The sequence below is a fragment of the Astyanax mexicanus genome, chromosome 25, assembly GCF_023375975.1.
Source record: "Astyanax mexicanus isolate ESR-SI-001 chromosome 25, AstMex3_surface, whole genome shotgun sequence".
Lineage (NCBI taxonomy): Eukaryota > Metazoa > Chordata > Actinopteri > Characiformes > Acestrorhamphidae > Astyanax > Astyanax mexicanus.
In genome coordinates, this window is record NC_064432.1 from 10,152,501 (window position 1) to 10,179,400 (window position 26,900).

The 26,900-nt window shown below is 38.7% G+C and overlaps 1 protein-coding gene across 2 annotated transcripts in view; it reads left to right on the plus strand.

Annotated features, from left to right (window-relative positions):
• The first annotated feature begins 4,636 nt into the window (after window positions 1-4,636).
• Window positions 4,637-26,900, plus strand: part of tll1 (tolloid-like 1) — a 114,497-nt gene continuing 92,233 nt past the window's right edge. Inside the window, exons 1-2 of one of the 2 annotated variants that reach the window (XM_049472363.1) lie at window positions 4,637-4,875; window positions 12,466-12,791. In XM_049472363.1, the coding sequence (XP_049328320.1) occupies window positions 12,647-12,791 (145 nt within the window). In that variant the 5' untranslated portion in view covers window positions 4,637-4,875; window positions 12,466-12,646. Of the gene's footprint in view, window positions 4,876-5,776; window positions 5,995-12,465; window positions 12,792-26,900 lie in introns of those variants that run through there. The other variant, XM_049472362.1, reaches the window with a different exon arrangement.

Consider the following 26,900-nt stretch of genomic DNA (forward strand, 5'->3'; position numbering starts at 1 on the left):
CGTTGCATTAGGGGGAAAGAAAGTACATAGCAAAGTATGCTTCCGGCGCAGGCCTTTTGTACAACTTTTGTACAGTTAAACAGCGCCCTCTAGCGGCCGGGAGCATTTCTGGTGTGGCAAATGTATTTGATTTCCCTTATTGCAGCGTTTCTGCAATGCTGCTCTTTGTTAATGTAGTTGCGTTGTCGTCTTTTTCTTTGTTGCATTTTCTTAATGTAGTTGCATTGTCACATTTTTGTTTGCTTTGTAAATGTTGTCGTGATGTGCCTCTCTGGGCCACCGTAAAAAAACAGACAGAAAAATGTGTGAATCAGGAAGAGCCTCCAAACTGACGTCAACCCGAAGATTTTGTAAAAAATTAAATTCTCGTTGGCTCGGGATCGCCCATGTCCAAGAGCCATGCAGGGAGCATCACAGTGCCTTTAGCCAATCAGAGCTGAGACGTTGGCATGTCATGAATATTCATGAGTAAAGGTTGCGTTGTGCTGCTGCTGCTGTTCCCCTTACATTGACTTCTACTGGCTTGCTCTCAAAAAGGGTTTTCTTTTTGTCACTCTTCCAAAAAGAAGAGAAGATTTGATGGGGAACTAATAGCGTAGTTGTCTCCCACTTAAGCTGTGGATTTCTTCAGCTCCTCCAGAGTGACCATGGGCCTCTTGGCTGCTGCTTCTCTGATTAGTGCTCTCCTTGCCTGGGCTGTTTTCCATTTAGGTGGACAACCATGTCTTGGTAGGTTTCCTTGCAGTTGTGCCATGCTCCTTCCATTTTTGGATGATGGATTGAACCGTGCTCCTTGAGATGCTCACACCCCCAGGAACGTCTTTTACTCCATACTAGTAGCTCTCCAGCCCAGAGGGTTGTTGAACCCAATTGCAGAACAGTTCATTTCAAAGCAGGTAAACCCAAGAAGAAAGGAAAAAATCGCGGTCCAATACACTTCCGCTGCCCCGGCTAGTAAATTGAGACATGGCCGGGGAAAAAAACGCCCTTATAAGGAGATAGGGAGCCCAAGAACGGGCGGAAAAACGAGAATGGGTGGAAACTAAAGTCACGCCAAGCGCCACAGAGAGACAGGGGAGGAATGTAAACTTTTTTTTTTATTATCGTTCATTATAGTTCAAACAAAACCTCATGAGTCTGAGGGCCGCCTAACGCCGACCCCTGATCTACGGTGTCCATGGTTACCTACGGCCATTGATTAATCATGTAATGCAGCGGCACGTAATTCCATTCCTGCTGCAATTCCTGCTCAAGCATTCCTGATAATTACCAGGTTTAGAAATCGGCAAACTGTACTGGAATCCAGCTTATATAATGTTTACAACGGATTTGAGTAACTTTGAAACAACAGAACTAATCGAGGTGTGTGTGTGTGTTGGTCAGGGAGAGGGTGTGTACGCCTTTAGAATCGATTCCCCAAACCCAAAAGTCTAAAACAGGACTGCTGGCACTGGACTTTTCAAACTTTTCCTTTTGTATCGCAGATCAATAGCGTTTAAAAATAGAGCCCAGTTAGTGCGACATGCATTAATCTATACCACCGGCAGCGAGACAGACAGCACACTTGTTCCTCAGGGGGGACTTCCTCCCCATTGTACTCGTTTTAATGAATGCTCAATGCACAATGGCAAAATGCTCCGTTCGTTCATTAATGTCCATCTTGGACGGCGCAGAAGACACTGTATAGATTCACTCTGGGAAAAGGAACAGTCTTTATCTTCTTACTGCCTCCGACTAACAAACCAGAACATGGAGCTTCAAAACGACGAAAGGACGAAAAGTTTGTTAACCCATTTTTACTCACGGCAGGTATAGCGCAACTTTACCTGAATTAGCAACTGAATTAGTTACTTTAACCCTACCCTTACACTGGAATGCATTAGAGAGAGGAAAGTTCTTGTCTGCAAAATTCGTTACGTGTTTTGTACAAAATCAAAGTAAAGATTAAAGCAAAGGATGAAGTGCTTGCCCCTTTATGATTTCTTATTTTTTTATTTCTCATGTTTGACTTATGTTGCAGATCTTTAAAGAAAATAAAATATTAGTCTAAAGCCTTATCTGGACGGTTTAAGTTTCTCAGGGGATCCTGGGGTAATTTTCTCTTTTATGAAGGGGTCCTCTGTGATTTTATTCCCGTCCAGAACGACCATGTAACTTCCTCTGAGAAAATTACAGGCTGAATTATCTACTGTTTTTCGCTGAACTCCGTGGTCCTCCGGTAATTTTAGTCCCGTCCGGACTCACATCTCCAAGTTTCGTCTCCTCACGTTTAATAAAATAGCTATTTTTCCACTGCCGCGCACCTTAATTACACTTTGGGTGCACGTTTCCACGGAGATCCATGTTAAAAACACAACAGTGAGTGGAAATGTAGGAGCTACTGAACGTGAGATCATGTGACTGAGAAAGCCTAAAAACTCACTGGTCCTCCTGTTTTTTTCAATTGCAGTCCACATGCAAGAGTTTTATTACTGAGTAGTAGAAGTGTGAAATATTTTTCACAGATGCCCCCTGAGAAACTAAGAAATCTGTCCGGATAGGGCTAAAGATCACAGTTAAAACATAACTTAACTGTGGTTTATCACATCTGAGTTCTATTTCTTTAGCCACACCCAGACCTGATTACTGCCAAACCTGTTCTCAATCAAGAAATCACTTAAATAGAACAATATGACCTGCCTGTCAAAGAGAAGTAGACCAAAAGACACTCAAAAACTAGAGATCATGCCAATATCCAAAATTCAGAAATTCAGAAACAAATGAGAAAGAAAGTCATTGAGGTTATTAAACCATTTATAAAGTTTTGGGACTCCAGTGAACCACAGTGAGAGCTGTTATTCACGAGTGGAGAAAATGTGGAACAGTGGTAAACCTTCCCAGGAGTGGCTGGCCGACCAAAATTACACCAAAAGCACAGAGATGACTCATCCAAGAGGTCACAAAAGAGCCCAGGACAACATTTAAAGAACTGCAGGTCTCACTCGCCTCAGTTAAGGTTAATGTTCATGCCTCCACCATCAGAAAGAGACTCGGCAAAAATGGCCTACATGGCAGAGTGCCAAGATAAAAACCACTGCTAAACAAAATAACATTAGGGCTCGTCTCAGATTAACCAGGAAACATTTTGATGGTCCTCAAGACATTTGGGGGGAAAATACTCTGTGGACTGATGAGACAAAAGGTGTTTGCTCCTAAACATCTGGCATAAAAGTAATGCAGCATTTCAGAGAAAGAACATCATACCTACTCCAAAACATGGGGGTGGTAGTGTGATTGTCTGGGGCGGTTTTACCCTCAACTTTAACAAGATTCCCAGAGTATGAATGCCGAGGATGAATGGAGGTGGGCTGTCTGAGAAAAGTTTGTACTCTTTATCCATGTCCCTTATCATGCACTACACCCCAAGTCCATTACACACCAGATTTCTTCTTTAACTGGTATAAAAAAGGATTTGCACTTCTATTGTATTCTATTGTACTGTACCTAAATATAGTTCAGGCCCAGCAACAATCATTTGCACAAATCTATGCTTAATTTTCTTACTGTTGTTCAGATGACTTAGAATCTATTGGAACTAGTATCTGTTAAGGGTACCACTTTAAAATAAGACTACCTTCATAAAGGGTTTATAAATGGTTTACAATTAGTTTATTAATGGTTACTAATTAGGTTGTAAATGCCTTAAAAATCATTAATAATCAGTTATAACACATATGTAGAAAGGACTACAAAATAGATGGCTGTGGGCTCACTATTTGGCAAACAACAGGTCATTGTTGCCCTTTCTACGTGTGTGTTATAACTGATTATTAATTTTTAAGGCATTTACAACCTAATTACTAACCATTAATAAACTAATTGTAAACCATTTATAAACCCTTTATAAAGGTAGTCTTATTTAAAAGTTGCACCCAAAACACACTCGATTTTTGGCTCCTTATCCTTTCAGGAATCTGCTGCTAAAGACTGGAACTCCAGAAAACATTACAATAAGAGACATTGGTACCAATTGCTGAGTTTACGAAACACATCAGATATATTTTTTATTGATATTTGCAACCGTTTTGCTATTAACTGACTGTTTTATCTGGGTTTTTTCTACCCTCTTGCTCTTTCTTATTTTTCTTATATTCTTTTTATCCTCACCTTTTTTGATGTACCCTTCTCTCAGGTAGCTTCTGCTACTTGCCACGCTGTTACTGTAAATAAGAATATGTTCCGAATGATTTGTCTCCTAAAATTAAGGTTAAATAAAATATATATATAAAAATAATATAACATATAAAAAATAAATAGTGTGTAAACATGAAGCCAGTCCTCTACTCACAGATAAAAAAAATGTGTAGAGGAATTAATATTTTCAGAAGATGTTTATGAACCAGCCAGACATTTCCACACATCGGATTTCAGGTGAAGGCTTTCAAGGACTGTGTACTAAAATATTTACACACATGCACGCTGAGGATGTTTCCCTGATCCACCCACTCAGAGGAGATTCCCTTCCTGCAAACCCACCCCCCACCGACCAACCCACCCCCTCAGCTCTACAGCTCCTCCTCCTCTGGATGGAGATGAAGGACAGATGAAAGCGCATCACTGAAGTTTTTAGCAGTCATCCCCGATTTGCCTAAAACCTCACGCTAAACACTCATCGCTCGTGCGCGCGGCGCCAGTTCGCGATAGAGGTAATCTCCAGGGAAACGGGCACGTTCGAAATGAGCGGTACCGGTCAGCGACTTTAGAGGAGGAGAAAAAAAAGAAAGGAGGTGGAGAGAGAGAGAGAACATAGAGAGAGAGAGAAAGGACAGTAGTGTTGAGGATGAGTCTGGAGCCATTTGGACCTTGAGGGCGGCGCTTCTTCTTGTCTTGTCTAAGGTAAGAGGACACTATCTACTTCCACCGTCTTTATCTGATGTGTGAAAAAAGAAGAGCTGTTGAGTAAAAAATGAAGTAGTGATAAAGAATAAAAAAGATATAAAGAGGTAAAGAGTAAAAAAATAGACCCGAAGGGTTAAAAAACGAGCTAAGGGGGTAGAAGGAAGAGCGTAGGGGTAAAATGAAAAGCTGAAGAGTACAAAGTGAAGTAGTGCTGAAAAAGAAAAAAATAACAAGAAGTAAAGAGTAAAAAAAGATCTGAAGTGTAAAATAAGAGTCGAGGGGTAAAAAGAATAGCTGAGGATTACAAAGTGAAGTAGTGTCAAAGAAGAAAAAATATATCAAGAAGTAAAGAGCAAAAAAAGAGCTGAATGGTAAAATGAAGAGCTGAGGGGTAAAAAAAGAATAGCTGAAAGGTAAAAAGAAGAGCTGATGGGTAAAATGAAGAGCTGAGGGGTAAAAAGTGAAGTAGCACTAAAAAAAAGAAAAAAACTATATCAAGAGGTAAAGAGTAGAAAACTCTAAAGGGTAAAAAGAAGAGCTGAAGGGTAAAAAAGGAGAGATGAGGGGTAAAAAGAAAAGCTGATGGTAAAAGGAACAGCTGAGGAGTAAAAAGTAAAGTAGTGCTGAAGAATAAAAAAGGTATGTATTTTTTCAAAAACACACTAAACATTCCTCGCTCGTGCGCACGGCGCATGTGCGTGAGGGCGCACGCGCCGCCCGGAGTGTCACCGCCGCGCACACACACACGCACATACATACGCGCGCGGGCTGGGGCTCTCGGGCGGATTGATGGCGTGACGTCAGCACGCAGCAGCAGCAGCAGCTACCTTGCCGGAGGGAGGGACCGAGGGAGGGGGATTAACGAGAGAGAGAGAGAGAGAGAGAGAGAGAGAGAGAGAGAGAGAGAGAGAGAGGTAATCTCCAGGGAAACGGGCACGTTCGGAATGAGCGGTACCGGTCAGCGACTTTAGAGGAGGAGAAAAAAAAGACAAAAAAAGAAAGGAGGTGGAGAGAGAGAGAAAAGGAGAGAGAGAAAGAGAGAGAGGGAGGACAGTAGTGTTGAGGATGAGTCTGGAGCTGTTTGGACCCTGAGGGCAGCGCTTCTTCTTGTCTGAGGTAAGAGGACACCGTCTTTATCCTCTTCAAACGCGGAGCCGACGCGCGCGCAAACCCGCAAAACAAAGCGCGTGCGTTTCTTTAGTTTACACTTGTTCTTTGCGGTTTTTAAAAAGAGCGAGGTTCTAAAGTGAAGTGCGCACCGCACGGGGGAAGAGGAGAACGGCTCGCGGAGAAAGAGGGATAGAAAGAGAGAGGGATAAAAAGAGAGAGATAGAGGGATAGAGAGAGAGAGAGAGAGAGAGAGAGAGAGAGAGATGTCGCGCGCTGCTCGGTCAGCTGTGTTTTACCGCGGAGGTGCTAAAACCGAGGTGAAGTGTGTTTTCTCACACTGACCAATTGGATTTCAACCGGGACAGAGTAGCGCGCGCGGGGCGATTACGGTCAATACCGGCTCTAACGAGTGAGCAAAGTGTCACAGTCTCACCGTGAAAAAAGAGAAACCGAACAGCAATAAAGAGAAAAAAAATAAAGTGGTGAGGAGAGAAGAGAAGGGAAAAAAATAATAGCGTGAAAGAAAAGAGCCGACAAGGAAAAAATGAAGTAGTGCTGAAGAATAAAAAAGCTACTGGTACAGAGTAAAAAACAACAACTGAACAGTAAAAGAAAAGTAAAAAAGAAGAAGAGTACAAAGTGAAGTAGTGCTGAAGAAAAAAACAAAAAGATAAACGTAAAGAGTAAAAAAAAAACTAGCGCTAAATGGTAAAAAGAAGAGCTGAGGGTAAAAAAGAAGAGCTGACGAATAAAAAGAATAGCTGAGGGGTAAAAAGTGAGGTAGTGCTGAAGAAGAAAAAATATATCAAGAGAGTGTAAAACAAGAGCTCAGTAGTAAAAAGAAGAGCTGAAGAGTAAAAAGTGAAGTAGTGCTGAAGAAGAAAAAGAATATGAGTAAAGAACGAGATCTGAAAGGTAAAAAAGAGCTGAGGAGTAAAAATGAAGTAGTGCTGAAAATATATAAAAATATATAAAAATATACCAGAAGGTAAAGAGTAAACAAAAGAGAGCTGAATGGCAAAAAGAAGAGCTGAGGAGTAAAAGGAAGAGCTGAGGAGTAAAAGGAATAGCTGAGGGGTAAAAGGAAGAGGAGTAAAAATGAAGTAGTGCTAAAGAATAAAAAATAAATCACAAGGTAAAGAGTAAACAAACAAGAGCTGAATGGTAAAAAGAAGAGCTGAAGAGTAAAAAGAAGAGCTTAAAAGTTAAAAGAAGAGCCAAGAGTAAAAAGTGAAGTAGTGTTGAAGAAGAATAAGAATAAATATATCAAGAGGTAAAAAAGCAAAAAGTAGAGCGGGATAGCTGGGATATTTGCTGCATGTGATACGAGTCCTGATAACGTTGTGATGCAACCACTATTATGTTTGGAACGTTCCTATAACGTTAAATCTGTAACTTCATAGGATAATCTTCCTGGAACCTTTTTCAGAATGTTTACTAAACGTTCTTATTACATTTATGCACACAGGCGCGCGGTCATAGTAACGAGGAGTTATTAAGTACTAACTTTACTATTACACAAGCTATGTCACACGTTTTTTTTAGAACATTGCAGGAGTATTATGTCTGTAACTTTATGGGATAACCCTTCTGAAAGCTATAAAAGCTGTTATAGCCTTCACACACAACCTTTGGTTAATAGAACCTTTCCCGAACGTTACAGCTAACGTTTTCTGGATGTTTTTAAAGGTTCTGGTAACATTGCTACAACTGTCACTTGTGTCAAAATTTTAATGTTTAAATTCTTTGTTTTAGAAATGTTACTTTTAACGTTTTCATAGCTGGGAATATTGCTGCACGTGAGAAACGTTCTGAAAACGTTGTGATGCAAAGCACTATTATTACAGTATTTCACACTTTTTTAGAACATACCTGGAACGTTATATTTGTAACTTTATGGACGTTTGCTAAAGGTTCTTATTACGTTCACACACGCAATAGAACGCGTTACGTTCACACACACACACATTTTGGTTTATAGAACGTTTTCTGAACGTTACAGCGTTCTTTGTTAGCTGGGAAAACACAGCGATGCTTTTTACTGCGTTTTAAACACACACGCGCGCACGCACGCACACACAGATTTTACCTCAGGGTTTACCTCAGAGCCTCTGTGTGTTTTTACCCTTGTTAGCATGTAAGCTTCACTTACTGACTGATTATTTGAGGGTCTGGTACGGTACATAGTAACGGGGAGTTATCTAACTTTAGACTTGGCTTGTAGAACGTTTTCTGGACGTTCTCATTTTTCTGAACGTTCTTAGAAGCGTTCTTTTGAAGCGTTCTGGTAACGTTGCTGCAATTGTCACTTGAGTCAATGTTTCAGTGTTCCAATTTTTAGTTTTGCGAATGTTTACTGAATGTCAGAAACTTTCTGAAAACGTTGAGATGCAATAATGATGCAGGCACTATTTTGTTTTACAATATGTCATACGTTTTTAGAACATGCCTGGAACGTTATATCTGTAACTTTATGGGATAACCTTCCTGGTAGCTTTCCAAGACGTTTTGTAAACGTTCTTATTTTGTTCACACACACACACACACACACACACACAAAAACACGCGCGCGCGGTCTTAGTGTAGTAACTGAGAGTTATTATATCCTAACTTTAGTTTTGATTATAAGAACGTTTTTTAAACGTTGCAGCTAACGTTCGTTCTGTCACGTTTTCTGGCCGTTTTTGAATATTCTGGTAACGTTGCTGCAACTGTCACTTGTATCAGAGTTTTAGGGCTTTCATTTTTTTGTTTTAGAAATGTTACTGCACCTGATAAACGTTCTGATAACGTTGTGATGCAAACCACTATTAGTACAGTATGTCACACGTTTTTTACAACGTTCCTTTATGGAACGTTATATCTGAAACTTTATGGAATGTTCCTAAAACCTTTTTTTTAAAGAACAACGTTCACAGTCTCTCTCTCGCGCGCGCGGTGAGTAGTGATGAGTTTTGACACTTACTGCTGATGCTCCTCTCTCTCGGTGGTAAATCTCACACCTCCGTTAGTGGTGTCTTTATAAGACGCTCTCACCTACGTGTAGACGGGCGCACTTCCACCCGCTCAGCGCCGCCGGGCTCCAGGCTTTTCCGCGCTTTAGGGCTTTTAGGTCTCGGTGTTACTTTTACAGCTCCGGCTCCTCCAGCTCCAGGACAATAGAGCAGCGGAGGTGCCGCAGACACACCTACTACAGCAGAGGCACGAGCTTCTTTTAAGGGACAATCCCATTTTTAATGTGCGCCCTACCACTTGTTTTCAAGTGTAACCCTTCCCCTGGGAACAGAGTTACGAGAGTTACAAGAGGAAGAGTAAATTTCTCCCTCTAAAAAATGTTACAACCCTTCAAGAACTTGTAGAAGAGCCTACCAAGCTGATGTGACAGCAGTGGATCACTAAAGTTCAGCAACCTAGCTGCTGAACATCAAAGGTTTCAACAGCATTCACATTCATTACTCTGTAGGTAGAAGTAGAGATACTAGGGTTTAAAATACTTCTGTAAAAGTTGAAGTTTCAACTTAATATTTTTCCTCAAGTAAAAGTACAATAAAACTACTGGATTCAAAAGTACTTAAAAAGCTTACTTGGGACATTTCAAATGTACTCGACTCTCTTGAGGCACGGATTATCTTCGTATCTCCATTTTTGTCGATTTTTAGTTTACTACATAATTTGAACAGACAAACTGTCCTTTACAATGTGCCGAGATTTCACGATGAAAGGACCAATAGAAATACTCCAAAATCACCTTAAATGAAATATTTTTTACATTGGCTTCCATTGAAAGTTAAGAAGTTTTTTTCTCTCTCCTGTAAAGTTGCTGTTTTTGGAGATACTTGTTTTTCATTGGACAGCGACCATATTTGGCTACATACATCTGCTATGTTCTTGCTGGAGTTTGGGCGTGACAAAATGCACAGGTTCAGACTGACTCTATCTGGAAGGAGCGATTTATGTGGATAGTTTTTTTTTTTTAACAGTGATGACTGTCAATGTCTTACCTATCTGCATCCTAAAGGTGAGAATATCAAGAAAAATGATTCCGCCTGGTGCTGCTCATATATCCTTTCACAGTAATAAGCTATGTAGGGAACTGTCATTAAAATCCTTATCCTTATCTAACTATTACTAAAAAGAAAAATAGAAAGAAAAAGATGCCGAGCTTTCAGACCTCAAGTAATACAAAGAAAACAAGTTCATATTCATAAAGTTTGAAGAGTTCAGAAATCAATATTTGGTGGAATAACCCTGGTTTTTAATTACAGTTTTCGTGCATCTTGGCATCATGTTCTCCTCCACCAGTCTTACACACTGCTTTTGGATAATGTTATGCCTTTACTCCTGGTGCAAAAATTCAAGCAGTTCAGCTTGGATTGATGGTTTGTGTAGCTCCACACTTCATTGGTAGAACTCTGAGGGCCCTGACATTTAAAACAAGGCACTGAGAACTTTAAAAGTGCAAAAGTAGTTTATTAAAAGCACTGTTTATACCCACAGTACCTCACTGACTTAATTCAGCTCGATTCAATTCAGTATAAGTTGATTACACATCCATCTAAATTCAGTTCGTGTCATTTTATTTCAATTCAGTTCAGCTACACCAAATTAAATCGAACTATATGCAGTACAGATCAGTTTATACCAGGTCGGTCTATTTTATTACGGTTCAGTTACACTAAACTGAATTAAACTGAATTCAGTTCAACTCACATCAGTTCCAATTAACTGGATTTAATCCAAGTCAATTTAATTCATGTAAATTGACCTAATTGTTCAGTTCAGGTCACTTCAGTACAGTTCAATTACATTAAAATTAATCTAAATATACTTCAGTTTAGTTCACTTCAGTTTAGATTAGTGCACATAAATTCAGTTCAATTACACTTAATTAATTCAAAATGAATTCAGTCTTGTTCACTTTAGCTCCAATTTACTGGATTTAATCCAACTCAGTTCCGTCAAGGTCGGTTCAGCTCTGTTCAATTCAATTCAGTTAAATCATACTTAACTAATTCAAAGTGAATTAAGTTCTGTTCACTTCAGCTCTAACTGGAATTGATCCAACTCAGTTCAGCTCAGGTTAGTTCAAATCTGTTTATTTTCAGATGAATTCTACTAAACTGTGTCCAGTTTCTTTGCACAAAGATGATTCTTATATGGTCAAGTGAGCATCATACAGATTTATTTCAGTTTACTTGAGCTGAATTAAACTAAACCGAAATTAAAGCAGTCCAGGTTGGTTCAGTTCATCCTAATTCAGTTTTATTAAACTGAATCTAATCCAACTTAATTGTGTTCAGTTCTGTTCTATTAAATTGAATCTAATAGAATTGAGTTCACTTCAGAAGAACTTTTTCATCCACTTTATTCCAATTCAGGTAAATTCTGTTTAGTACTACGCGTTTAGATTCAGAATTCCACTGAATTGACCCTAAGTCTAGGTTGGTTCAGTTCATCTCACTTCAGTTTCCATCTGGATTCAGTTTAGTTTTGTTCCATTTAACTGGATTTAATTGAACTGAGTTCCATTCCCTTCAGAATAACTTCTTAATGCACTTCATTTCAATCGAGGTCAATTCGGTTTAGTACAACTTGTTTGGATTCAGTTGCACTCAATAGCAACTAAATCCAGATTAATGCAGTCCAGGTTGGTTCAGGTGCTGAATTCAGTTTCAATTTGGTTCAACATGGTTTAGTTCAATTCCAAATTAAATGGAATCTAACTGAATTGAGTTTTGTTCACATCAGAAACCATTTTAATCCACACCGGTACAACATTTTTAATCCAATTTTTTTTTTTTAGTTCAGGTCATTTCAGTTTAGTGCGACCCCGTTTTGATTCGTGATTTGTACTGAGTGCAATTTCTTTCAGTCCAGTTCAATTCAGTTTAGTGCAACCCGTTTTGATTCAATTGTACGGAGTGAAAAATTCTGTTCAGAACTATTCAGTTCAGTTCTGTCTCTGTTCACTCTGTTCACAATTCTGTTCACTGTTCACAATTCTGTTCACTGTTCACAATACAGTTTAGTTCAATTTCAAAACTAAACAGGATTAAACTGAATTTAGTTGTGTTCACACCAGTACAATTTTTAATCCAATTTTTTTTTTGTTCAGGTCAGTTCAGTTTAGTGCAACACGTTTTGATTCGTGATTTGTACTGAGTGCATTATTCTGTCGAATTCGGTTCAGTTCACTTCTCTCAGTCTCAGTGCTGTATTAAACTGAGCATGATTCAGTTTCTTTCAAATGTATTCAGTTGTATTTGGTTCAGATATGTCTCTGGAATCCCCTGGTTCTGGATTAAGGCTCAGTTTAACAGATCGATGCGTTTTATGGATAAATCCGGAGTTAAAACCTGCTGAAATGTGATAGTGAACCTTGTTGAGTCTGTAAACTGTATAAATATACATTGTGCTTAATCAGCTGAATCTCTCTCTCTCTTTCTTTCTCTCTCTCTTTTTCACTCTCTCTCTCAGACCTGATTGTCCCTGGACTGATCAAGGAGCACCTCCCCCTTCCACCCTGAGTGTGTGTTAGTGTTAGTGTTAGTGTAAGTGTGAGCTGCTGTGTGAACCGGCCCGATGATCCGGCCCGGCTGCAGTCCCCCCGTGCTCTGAGCTTCAGTTGGACGGCGTGCGCTCGGCACTGAGCACTAAGATGCATTGGGTCACTCTGCTGCTGGCTGGCGTCACTTTCTGGGGCAGAGTGTCCGTGCACAGCTGCTTAGACTACGAAGATTCGTACGACTATTATGAAGAGGAGAAAACGGACACCATAGACTACAAAGATCCCTGCAAGGCTGGTAAGTCTTCTTCTCATTTTGCACCTGGTCCAGTTCACCAATTGTGCTCAGTGCATATCATGCATGGTTTGTCTTAGTGCCGCACAATGTTGAAAACGCTTAAAATTGCGATATTTTGCTGTTCTTGGATACATAACGCGATATTATAAGATACAGAACTTTTCACCAGGATTTTCATCAAATTTATTAGGCATGCACGATGTTTGAAACATTTAAAATTGCGATATTTTGTAGTTCGTGGATACATAACAAGATATTGTAAGATACAGAACTTTTCACCAAGGTTTTTGACATTTGCACAAAACTTTGCGCGTTTTGCAGTATGATTATTACGATATTTATGCTGCATTGCACATTGTTGCTGTCTAATACAAATCGCCTTTTAATAAAATACAGAACTTTTCACCAAGATTTTCACCAAATTTATTAGGCCTGCACGATGTTGAAAATCTTTAAAATTGCGATATTTTGTTGTTCTTGGATACATAACGCGATATTATAAGAAACAGAACTTTTCACCAAGATTTTCACCAAATTTATTAGGCCTGCATGATGTTGAAAACATTTAAATTTGCGATATTTTGTTGTTCTTGGATACATAACGCGATATTATAAGAAACAGAACTTTTCACCAAGATTTTCACCAGTTTTTTGACAATTGCACAAAACCTTGCACGTTTTTGACAATTGCACCAATATTGCGCGTTTTGCAGTATGATTATTACGATATTTATGCTGCATTGCACATTGTTGCTGTCTAATAAAAAAATAACCTTATAATAAAATACAGAACTTTTGACCAAGATTTTCACCAAATTTATTAGGCATGAACGATGTTGAAAACATTTAAATTTGCGATATTTTGTTTTTCTTGGATACATAAGGAGATATTATAAGAAACAGAACTTTTCACCAAGTTTTTCAACAAATTTTACCAAGTTTTTTGACAAATGCACAAACCATTGCATGTTTTGCAGTATGATTATTGCGATATTTATGCTGCGTTGCATTTTGTTGCCTACTAAACATGTCCTCCTAAAAGTTTCCTCCTAAACATGTCCTCCTAAATGTATCGTCCTAAACATGTCCTCCTAAACATGTCCTCCTATATGTATCGTCCTAAACATGTCCTCTGAAAAGTTTCCTCCTAAACATATCCTCCTAAAAGTTTCCTCCTAAACATGTTCTCCTAAAAGTATCCTACTAAACATGTCCTCCTAAACATGTCCTCTGAAAAATCTCCTACTAAACATGTCTTCCTAAATGTTTCCTACTAAACATGTCCTCCTAAACATGTCCTCCTATATGTATCGTCCTAAACATGTCCTCTGAAAAGTCTCCTCCTAAACATATCCTCCTAAAAGTCTCCTACTAAACATGTCTTCCTAAATGTTTCCTACTAAAAATGTCCTCCTAAACATGTCCTCCTATATGTATCGTCCTAAACATGTCCTCTGAAAAGTCTCCTACTAAACATGTCCTCCTAAACATGTCCTCCTATATGTATCATCGTAAACATGTCCTCTGAAAAGTCTCCTCCTAAACATATCTTCCTAAAAGTCTCCTACTAAACATGTCTTCCTAAATGTCTTCTCCTAAACATATCCTCCTAAACATATCTTCCTAAAAGTCTCCTACTAAACATGTATTCCTAAATGTCTCCTACTAAACATGTCCTCCTAAACATGTCCTCCTATATGTATCGTCCTAAACATGTCCTCTGAAAAGTGTCCTCCTGAACATATCCTCCTAAAAGTTTCCTCCTAAACATGTTCTCCTAAAAGTCTCCTACTAAACATGTCCTCCTAAACATGTCGTCCTATATGTATCGTCCTAAACATGTCCTCTGAAAAGTCTCCTACTAAACATGTCCTCCTAAACATGTCCTCCTATATGTATTGTCCTAAACATGTCCTCTGAAAAGTCTCCTCCTAAACATAATCTCCTAAAAGTCTCCTACTAAACATGTCTTCCTAAATGTTTCCTCCTAAACATATCCTCCTAAACATATCTTCCTAAAAGTCTCCTACTAAACATGTCTTCCTAAATGTCTTCTCCTAAACATGTTCTCCTAAACATATCTTCCTAAACGTATCTTTCTAAATGTCTCCTTCTAAACATATCTTCCTAAACGTCTCCTCCTAAACATATCTTCCTAAAGATGTCTTCCTAAACTTCTCTTCCTAAACGTATCCTACTAAACGTATCTTCCGAAACGTCTCCTCCTAAACATATCTTCCTAAATGTGTCTTCCTAAACGTATCTTCCGAAAAGTCTCCTCCTAAACATATCTTCCAAAACATCTCCTGCTAAACATATCTTCCTAAAAGTCTCCTCCTAAACATATCTTGCTAAATGTTTCCTACTAAACATATCTTCCTAAATGTCTCCTCCTAAACATATCTTCCTAAACATATCTTCCTAAAAGTCTCCTACTAAACATGTCTTCCTAAATGTCTTCTCCTAAACATATCCTCCTAAACATATCTAAACATGTCCTCTGAAAAGTCTCCTACTAAACATGTCCTCCTAAACATATCCTCCTATATGTATCATCCTAAACATGTCCTCTGAAAAGTCTCCTCCTAAACATAATCTCCTAAAAGTCTCCTACTAAACATGTCTTCCTAAATGTTTCCTCCTAAACATATCCTCCTAAACATATCTTCCTAAAAGTCTCCTACTAAACATGTCTTCCTAAATGTCTTCTCCTAAACATATCCTCCTAAACATATCTTCCTAAAAGTCTCCTACTAAACATGTATTCCTAAATGTCTCCTACTAAACATGTCCTCCTAAACATGTCCTCCTATATGTATCGTCCTAAACATGTCCTCTGAAAAGTCTCCTCCTAAACATATCCTCCTAAAAGTGTCCTCGTAAACATGTTCTCCTAAAAGTCTCCTACTAAACATGTCCTCCTAAACATGTCCTCCTATATGTATCGTCCTAAACATGTCCTCTGAAAAGTCTCCTACTAAACATGTCCTCCTAAACATATCCTCCTATATGTATCATCCTAAACATGTCCTCTGAAAAGTCTCCTCCTAAACATAATCTCCTAAAAGTCTCCTACTAAACATGTCTTCCTAAATGTTTCCTCCTAAACATATCCTCCTAAACATATCTTCCTAAAAGTCTCCTACTAAACATGTCTTCCTAAATGTCTTCTCCTAAACATATCTTCCTAAAAGTCTCCTACTAAACATGTCTTCCTAAATGTCTTCTCCTAAACATATCCTCCTAAACATATCTTCCTAAAAGTCTCCTACTAAACATGTATTCCTAAATGTCTCCTACTAAACATGTCCTACTAAACATGTCCTCCTATATGTATCGTCCTAAACATGTCCTCTGAAAAGTGTCCTCCTGAACATATCCTCCTAAAAGTTTCCTCCTAAACATGTTCTCCTAAAAGTCTCCTACTAAACATGTCCTCCTAAACATGTCCTCCTATATGTATCGTCCTAAACATGTCCTCTGAAAAGTCTCCTACTAAACATGTCCTCCTAAACATGTCCTCCTATATGTATTGTCCTAAACATGTCCTCTGAAAAGTCTCCTCCGAAACATAATCTCCTAAAAGTCTCCTACTAAACATGTCTTCCTAAATGTTTACTCCTAAACATATCCTCCTAAACATATCTTCCTAAAAGTCTCCTACTAAACATGTCTTCCTAAATGTCTTCTCCTAAACATGTTCTCCTAAACATATCCTCCTAAACGTATCTTTCTAAATGTCTCCTTCTAAACATATCTTCCTAAATGTCTCCTCCTAAACATATCTTCCTAAATGTGTCTTCCTAAATGTATCCTCCTAAAGATGTCTTCCTAAACTTCTCTTCCTAAACGTATCCTACTAAACGTATCTTCCGAAACGTCTCCTCCTAAACATATCTTCCTAAATGTGTCTTCCTAAACGTATCTTCCGAAAAGTCTCCTCCTAAACATATCTTCCTAAACATCTCCTGCTAAACATATGTTCCTAAAAGTCTCCTCCTAAACATATCTTGCTAAATGTTTCCTACTAAACATATCTTCCTAAATGTCTCCTCCTAAACATATCTTCCTAAATGTCTCCTCCTAAACATATCTTCCTAAAAGTCTCCTCCTAAACATATCTTCCTAAAAGTCTCCTCCTAAACCTATCTTCCTAAAAGTCTCCTCCTAAACATATCTTCCTAAATGTCTCCTCCTAAACATATCTTCCTAAATGTCTCCTCCTAAACATATCTTCCTAAAAGTCTCCTCCTAAACATATCTTCATAAACGTCTCCTCCTAAACATATCTTCCTAAATGTCTCCTCCTAAACATATCTTCCTAAATGTCTCCTCCTAAACATATCTTCATAAATGTCTCCTTCTAAACATATCTTCCTAAAAGTCTCCTCCTAAACATATCTTCCTAAATGTTTCCTACTAAACATATCTTCCTAAAAGTCTCCTCCTAAACATATCTTCCTAAATGTTTCCTCCTAAACATATCTTCCTAAATGTCTCCTCCTAAACATATCTTCCTAAATGTCTCCTCCTAAACATATCTTCCTAAATGTCTCCTCCTAAATATATCTTCCTAAAAGTCTCCTCCTAAACATATGTTCCTAAACGTCTCCTCCTAAACATGTTCTCCTAAACATGTCTTCCTGAACGTCTCCTCCTAAACATATCTTCCTAAAAGTCTCCTCCTAAATATGTTCTCATAAACATATCTTCCTAAATGTCTCTTCCTAAACATATCCTCCTAAACGTGTCCTGCCAAATGTTTCCTCCAAAACGTCTCCTCCTAAACATATCTTCCTAAACATGTCCTCCTAAAAGTCTCCTCCTAAACATGTCTTCCTAAACGTGTCTTCCTAAACATGTCCTCCTAAAAGTATCCTACTAAACATGTCTTCCTAAAAGTATCCTACTAAACATGTCTTCCTAAAAGTCTCCTCCTAAACATGTCTTCCTAAACGTGTCTTCCTAAACATGTCCTCCTAAAAGTATCCTACTAAACATGTCTTCCTAAAAGTATGCCTACTAAACATGTCCTCCTAAAAGTCTCCTCCTAAACATGTCTTCCTAAACGTGTCTTCCTAAACATGTCCTCCTAAAAGTATCCTACTAAACATGTCTTCCTAAAAGTATCCTACTAAACATGTCTTCCTAAAAGTGTACACCTAAACTCGTTCTTCTTTTTTTTTCTGTTTCTTTCTCTCGACCTCCAGCATTAAACAAATTTGCACGTAAGAGTTCACTGTCCTTAACTCCAGCTCTTCATATTAAGAGTGTCGGCTCCAGATCATATCGTAGATGAGTGTGTGTGTGTGTGTGTGTGTGTGTTTCCGGTCGAGTGGTGTCTCCCTGAAGACGGTATGAATGTGACGCTCTGACTGTAAGCGAGGGACTGAAGCTGGTGGATGCAGATGTTCAGTCAGGTTGATGGGAAGTGATGTAGTGGGTGGTGAAGCTCACAGAGACGGACCCTGAGAGTCTGGTGGGCTTCTGGGAGAGTGTGTGTGTGTGTGTGTGTGTGTGTGTGAACCACACTCCACCCAGGGCTGAACAGATGTCTCTCTTTCTGTCTCTCTCTACGTTCTTTATTGTTCTGTATTGTTGTCATAATTTCCACGTTGTTCTACATCATCACATGACTATACACTACACACTCACAGCCCTCGTGTGAGAGTGTGTGTAAGTGTGTGTGTGTGTGTGTGTAAGTGTGTGTTTGTGTGCGTATTTCTTACAGAATTGCAACTGCGGAGCTGTTTTTCTACTTTATGTCCTTCTCCTGGGAGGACTATGCACGTGTGAGTGTGTGTAAATGTCTGTGTGTGTGTGTAAATGTGTGTGTGTGGGAGACGGACGGTATCAGACAGTCATAGGGAGGACCCTGTTTTTCCTAAACCGACAAATATTTTTGAGGTTCATCTGACGTGTAGATAATGGTACATCAGGGAAAGGGTGGGCGATATTCAGATCACAGGGTCTGATTCACCAACTGTTATAAAGAAGAATTTCCTCTTAAAAATCCACTTACGCAGTTTTTTTTCCGAAGATTCTGACCCTCACCCGTGTTTGGGATGCATCAGGTTTATGAGGACATTGGAATCAAAGTGCGTACTGAGCGTATCATGTATCAGCGTGACCATTAGGATCACTGTCAGTGTGTGGTCGTTCCCCAGTTGTTTGAAGTATAATGAGCGATGATAAAAACAAAATAAATAAATAAATAAAATGTTTCTCTGGTGAGCTTTTGTTTACACAACTCCCCTGTCATTCTCTGTCGAGCTCGCCGTGACTTTAGTTTCCGCCCGTTTTCGTTTTTCTGTCCATTCTTGGCCTCTTTATCTCCTTATAAGGACGTTTTTTGTCCCGGCCGTGTCCCGATGGCAAGCTGCATGAGCAGGATTTGAACCAACAATCTCCTGACCATAAGTGGCAGCGCTTTAGACCGCTGGACCACTCGGAGCCAACAAACCTGAAGGCGAAGCCTGAAGGAAATGATTCGCTAAACGAAAATATCTAAAATTTTGATGCGATTAAGACTGTAAGTTTTGAATCAATAATTCATTGCATCATGAAATCTCAAATCACATCATGATTCAATTCTGTTACAAATGTTACGAGTTATGAGTAAATTAGTGAATTCGATTAGTTACGAATCTTAAGAAGCATCAGCTTCAGACATTTAATTCTCTGCATTTCTGATGCAGAATGACTTATGAGTCATAAGTTTATAATCTTACTGGTGGTATTATCTGCTTTGTCTGGCCATGGAAATTAATCTTTAATTTCGCCAGTATTTGATTTATTATGAATCATGAATCATTATTATGAAATTAATGTTTTTTTGTGTTATATGAAATTACATTATATCACTTGCAAAGTAATTTAATTTCAAAAGTATATATATTTTTAAAAATTAAATTAGCAAAATTAGCTAATTATCTGGCCCACAGCCAAACTTGATTTCCAACCCCTGATCTACTGTATGTTTTGTTTAACCGCCTAGCATATATGTTGTAGGCTGTTAGAGCAAGCACCAATTTCTGTCAATCACTGTGTGATTTTTCTATTTATCTATTTTTTTTTCTATTTAAAAATTTTAAGATTCACAATCAAGCAGAATCATGAAATTTTAGATCTTATAGCTCACTGACTCAAAAGATTCACCACCAAATTGAATCATGTTGAAATTTTAGATCTTATAGTTCACTGAATCATTTTTTAAAAGATTCACCACCAAATTGAATCATGTTGAAATTTTAGATCTTATAGTTCACTGAATCATTTTTTTAAAAATTCATCATAAAATTGAATCATGTTGAAATTTCAGATTATGTGATTCACTGAATCATCTATTTAAGGGTCAAAATTGAATCGAATTGTGTTGAATTTTTAGTTTTTATGCTTCAATGAATCATTTCTTAAAGATTCACAGTCATTTAAGAAATGATTTAGTGAACCATAAAATATAAAATTTCAACTCAGGATTCAAATCAGTGAAACTCAAAATCTAGAATTTCGACACGATTCAATTTGATGGTGAATCTTTAAAAAAAAAAAAAGATAGCTTTTTATTTTTCTCTTAACAAATGAAATCATCATTCGAAAAGTGTTTTTTTTATATATTTAATCAGGTTATATTTGTCTGATGTTAAAGTTTGTTTGATAATCTAACAAATGTAAAAAAAAAAGGATGACCAAAATTTGTGTTTGTTTGACCTGTAGATGACCTGTATAGGAGTAAAGAAGCTTTTGTCTGGGTCTTCTGTTTGTATGTGCCTGTTTTTAGCGTTTATTTAAAAGCCACTTCAGTTTCAATAGACCTGGAATGGGCTGTTATTAATCTACGGTCATTATCTGTGCGTTATCTGTCACAGTTATCTGAAAACACCGGACAAATAACGACCCTGTTGTTCCAGAATATCCAATCCTTTCAGATTATGCGAATATTCCCACACCCCACCTGTTTTGGGCCAAAGCTGAGAGTAAAGCAGCGTAAACAGACCTGAGGTAGGGCTTAATGGGTGTGTGTTGTGTGTGTGTGTGTGTGTGTGTGTGTGTTTAAGCACTCGAGGCTATAGTTTTTAGGTGTGTAAAAAGGCAGAGCCATGTTTTAAAGAGGACATGAAACATTTCAGTTTGTACAAGTTTTCTAAGGAATTAAATATAATGGAATTTTTTTTTTGGGGGGGGGGAATTTTTTATATAAAATGTTTACACACTAAATTATAATATATTTATGTTTGTTACGTTTGCGCTAGAGTTTGTTACGTTTGCCCAGGTACATAACTAGCGTAAAAGAGCTTGTTGTTTGTGGAGATAATGGATGAAGACGAAGCTGAACTAGGCTAACGTGGAGCATTTGCTCAGAGATCTTTCCTGCAGAAACCTGAGCAGAAATGTTTAGTTCTTGCTTTTCTGAGAGCGAGACGTTTTGTAGGTGTCTATTCTCTCTCTACGTGGAGCCGTGCAGAAACCCTGCAGCCCGTCCACAGCAGGTAACGAACGTACTGCCATCCCGTTAACTAGCTAGTTTATATACATTTCGCTATTTAACATGTAAAGTCCAGAGTTCATTAAGACTGAATGAAACATACATGATTTAAGTGGATATTGAAACACCCAGGCGCTGTTTTGTTGATAAACCTTTCAGTTTGGAAGTTAGAAGGCTTACTGGGTACTTAGCTTCATCTAGTTAGCGTTAGCTAGTTAGCTAGCGTTGGCTAGCTATGGTAAGTTCGCTAGATACGTAGCTAACGCTAGCTATGTTATCTTTTAACTGTCAGCTTATCTAGACTTTCGGTAAGCTACCTCTCGCTGCTCTGCTGGGTGAGCGCGTTGTTTGGCTCGTTCCTTGCGGCTCACAGCTGATGCTGTTTCAGTAATTTACCTCCGGTCGGACAGTCTGTACATCCCAGTTGTTCAGAGGAAAAATAAGCTGAACCTCAGACTTCAGCTTATTTGTCCGGCACTAATGCTCCTGACTCAAAAACCCTCTCCTCCACATAGTCCTCATCTAGAAAGTGCTCGCTACTTACCCCTAGCATTGAGGCTAACCGCTAACCCGAGGATTCTCACGCTTTAGCGCCGCTAGCCATTGCCGAAGAACAGCTGTCCGCTTAAGAGGTGATGTTTGAAAGTGAAAGTGAATCTTTTTCTCATTCATTCACCCTATTAAATTTTACTACACCCAGGGGCAATACAAAATTGCCCCCCCTTTGCAACTATTTTTGGTTTGGTTTGGCTTTTATTGTCCATTGAGGATCTAGTGTAGGCTCATAGTTTATGTTAGTTAGGCGTTCGGGAACCAACCTTATGACGTCACATTCAGCGCTGGGACACGATGGCGCTGCGCTTACTTAAAAAATAACATTTAAACCGCTTATTATTTTAATTCAGTTTCACTGACAGCTGTTAAACTTATAAGATTTGATAGAGTGAAAACACATCTTGTGAATTATACTTAATACTTGAAGTGTTTCATGTTTACTTTAAAAGTTGTGTCTAGTTGTGGCCTTTAGTATGAATGAATGACGTGAGCAGTTTTTTGTAAAAAAAAAAAAAAAAAGTGCTTCGGTGTTTCTTTTTAGCCCTTTTTTAGATCACTGAATTAGTGGTCTCTGAAGAAAGAAAGGATTTCGGCTCTTGCTCATGAATATTCATACATACAGTCAATTTTACAGCTCTAAAACTCAAAGGACAAAATGTTTCCGAAGATACAGATAAAACTCGAAATCAACCGGAGATCCAATTTAAACCTATATTTACTTACACACTAGATAGCTAATGTTAACTAGCTGCTGTAAACAGCTCTTCTTTAGCTGACGAAACCACCTCAGGGTTCATAGCCTCTATGTTGTAGGCTGTAAGAACAAGCATTATTTTGTGAACTGCAGCAACACAATGATTTTTCTATTTTTCTATATATTTTCTATTTTAAGTATTTTAAGTCTATGTTTTAGAAAAAAATGTTTTGTTTTATTTACCTAATCATATGATTCAAAGAAGAATTACTGTCTATAGCAACTGATATATCACACAATAACCCTTATAAATAATTAAAAGTTTACGTTTAACTAACTGACTTTTTTTTAAAATTACTTTTAAAAAGAATTAAGGCAACTGATTTCCTCCAGATTTCATCATTATTTGCTGAAAACTTAATTCAGTTAATCTCTACTGTAAAAACAGTTTTTTTTTTAGATGGTTCTGACTTTCAAACCAGTTACAGGATGTTGAGACAATTTGAGATTTTGTGATCTCCAAAAGATTTTGGGCTCTTGCTCATGAATATTCATACATGCAAACATATCGCCTCTGATTGGCTAACAGCACTGCAGCAGAGAACATCTACCTACCTTCACCCACAGTCAATTTTACAGCTCTAAAACTCAAAGGACGAAACGTTTTCAGAGATACAGCTTTAGTTATAAAGATACAGCACTGTGTTCTATAGGTAAAGTTAACCCTTATACTTCACTTAACATGAGATTCAGCACCGCTTGGCCAAGAAACGTTACCAATGACGCGACCAAGCCCAGACTGCCAGTCCTTAAGGTCTCGGTAAAATGCAGAATCCACTGGAGATCCTATTTAAACCTATAGTTACTTACACAAGATAGCTAACATTAACTAGCTCTGAAAAAACGGAAGCTGTAAGCTCTTTCTGTGGGCGGTCCTTAGCCGAGGTGGGCGAGGCTGTGAAGTCACTGGTTGACGTTGACACCCTAACAGTTAAGAAACAGTTTTATGTGGATTTTAGCGGAAAGAGAACTGTGATTATAGGGCATTTCTGGCCTAATGAGAGGGAGATGCTCTAACAGTACGTCTGATGCCTGTAGCGTTATTATACAGTGTCTCACACACACACACACACATCCTGAGAATATGTGTCTGTCTGACGTTGGTGTGTGTGTATGTAAACTGTGCTTATGTGTAAACTGTGTTGTTTATATATTTCCACTGTGTATCTGGACAGCCTGTGTTTATTACTTTAGCTCAGTAACAGCGATCATTAGTGGGCGCATCCGTCTGTGTGTGTGTGTGTGTGTGTGTGTGTGTGTGTGTGTGTATACACGCATGTGCTTAAAGGATTTGCATGTTTACAGTGTGTGTGTGTGTGTGTGTGTGTGTGTGTGTGTATGTGTGTGTGAGGGAGTAGGTCGGTCTACTCTTAATTAATCCACAGCTGGTGGGGTGTTTCAGGCTTGTTTCACTCAGTGTGTTTACCTAGCATTCAACCTGGGGCTGGCTGGCTATCTGTCTGTCTATCTATCTATCTATCTATCTATCTATCTATCTATCTATCTATCTATCTATCTATCTATCTATCTATCTATCTATCTATCTATCTATCTATCTATCTATCTATCTATCTATCTATCTATCTATCTATCTATCTATCTATCTATCTATCTATCTATCTATCTATCTATCTATCTATCTATCTATCCTAAAGCCCTTTTCTAAACTAGTCCCTGGGCTGTTCGTCCAGCTTTCTTTCTGTCCATTCGTTAAACCTAAGCCCCCGAAACCTAATAACTGGTTGAGATGCAAAATAAGCGTTTGCAGTAACTTGTAACAAGTCTTTCACAGTGGATTTTCACAAGGGACTTGCTCTTGTGATTTGGGTCATTGTCCTGCTGCAGAACCCAAGTTCATTTCAGCTTAAAGTCAGAAACAGATGGCCAGACAGATGGTTCTCCTTCAGGACTTTTTGGTAGACAGCAGAATTCATAGTTCATTTTATCACAACAAGTCTTCCTGAAGGTCCTGAAGCAGCAAAACAGCCCCTGACCGTCACACTACCACCACCATGTTTTACAGGAGGTATGATGTTCTTTTTTTTTTTTAATGCGGTGTTACATAATTTTTTTTTTACACCAGATGTAACAAGACTGACACCTTCCAAAAAGTTCAAATTTTGTCTCGTCAGTCCACAGAGAATTTTCCCAAAAGTCTTGGGGATCGTCAAGATGTTTTCTGGCAAAATTGAGTCTTACTAAAAGGAAGGATTGATTCAGCAAAAATAAGTAAAGTAAAGTTTACAGAGTTGAAGATACTTAAATTTACATAAAATTAAATTTACTTAAAAAAAAAGCAAATGCAGAAAGTTGTGAAACTCTTTTTAAGTCAATTTTACGCATCCTTTTTTTTTAAATTGTAGAACTTTACTCAAATATTATGGGATGTATTTACTGTATACCACCAACTCTACCTCTTATTTATATACTGTTTATGTAATATACAGTAGCTTTTGGTGGCTCTGTGTCTGCTTGTGGTTGTGCTTCGGCTGCTGGAACTACTGCTGTTTCCTTGAGTGCAAGGATGTGACCTTGTGCATGTGTGTGTGTGTGTGTGTGCTTACAGTGTGTGCATGTGTCGTGCCATCGTTGTGTGTGTGTGTGTGTGTGTGTGTGAGGTGGAAATGACCCCGCGCGGTTGGTAGTCTCTGCCGCTGTTGTTCTTGGGAAAACTGAGTGTGAATATTTGGCTTGGTGCTTATCTCGTGCCATTAGAGTGCACTAAACACATTTCCATCTCTTTGTACACTGATTTCCCTCTGTGTGTGTGTGTGTGTGTGTGTGGGACAGAGAGAGAGAGAGAGAGAGAGAGAGAGAGGGCGAGCGAACGAGAGAGAGACTACTGTGTGAGTCCACTTCATTCAGGCACTTATCTCTTCCTGGTAGGCTGCATCCTGCCACTTAGCTGGAGAAGAGTCTCTCTCTCTCTCTCTCTCTCTCTCTCTACTCACCCATTCATGCCCTTTACAAAAGAGTGTTTTCATAATAAAACTGTACACACAGCAGAACACACATCCATACACACTCACACACACAGCGAGTGAAAAAAGAGGAAAAGCCGCATGCCGTCCTGCGGTCTCTGTGAGCATTTATAAATGTGTGTGTGCGCGTGTTTAAGTGTGTGTAAGTGTGTGTCCGCGCTTTATCGCATAAAGGTGGCCAGCTGCTTGTTAACTTCGGCAGGTCAGCAGTATGTTGTATTCTGTGGTGCCTAAGAACAGAAGTACAGAGCGAGCGAATGCTGTAGTTAAGTCTCCACCTGGATTTTAAAGGAGAACTCCAGTGTAAAACAGACTTTTGTTGTAGTAAAACATGATAAAAAATACTTACTTTTAATGAATAGCACACCTCCGTTCTCCCACAGAGTTTTGAGATCCAGGAATTTTAACAGTTCGTCCAAACACCCTTCAGAATAAGTGAAACGGGGCATAATTTGCACTGATAAATCACTTTTTCCACCGTTATTCAGCCTCAAAGTAGCTCCAGACCTACTTGCTAGAAACTGAGGAGAACCCTGACGTTTAAAACAAGGCATTACTAACTTAAAAAGTGCACAAGAAGCTTATTAAAAAGCACTGTTTACATCCCATAATGCTAGCTTCAGCTCCGTGCGCCGCCATATTTGTATTGATAAATTGGCAAAGTGTAGCAGCCGGCGCCAGGAGGCAGGCTATGCAGAGTCTATGTATATATATATATATATGTCTATGTCATTATCAGTACAGTGATGGCGGCGCTCAAAGCTGAAGCTAGCGGTATGGGTTGTAAACAGTGGTTTTTAATAAGCGTCTTGTGCACTTTTTTTAAAGTTATTAATGCCTCGTTTTAAATGTTAGGGCTCTCCGGATTCTAGCAAGTAGATGTGGAGCTACTTTGAGCTGGATAACGGTGGAAAACCCGTATCACCCAGTCTGAAGGGTGTTTGGACAAACTGTTAAAATTCCTGGATCTGGGAGAACGGGGGTGAGCTGTTCATCAAAGGTAAGTACTTTTCATCATGTTTTACTACAACAAAAGTCAATTTTACACCGGAGTTCTCCTTTAACTAAGAGTAAATGATTGATGTGGGGGTGATGCTGCAGTTGATCAGTTCTAGGTTCAGGAAATTAATGCAACACTGGATTGAAATAAATCTTGTGACTTGTTGCAGAAGCTTATCGAAACAATGCCACAGAGAATGCGTAAAGCCACAATCAAAGCTAAAGGAGGTCCAACTAAATATTAGAGTGTGTGACCTTTTTATCTGATGGCCAATGTGCCAAAGTCAGAGCTCACTTGGTTCTTAAAGGGAATGACAATTGGCACAGTAATTGGT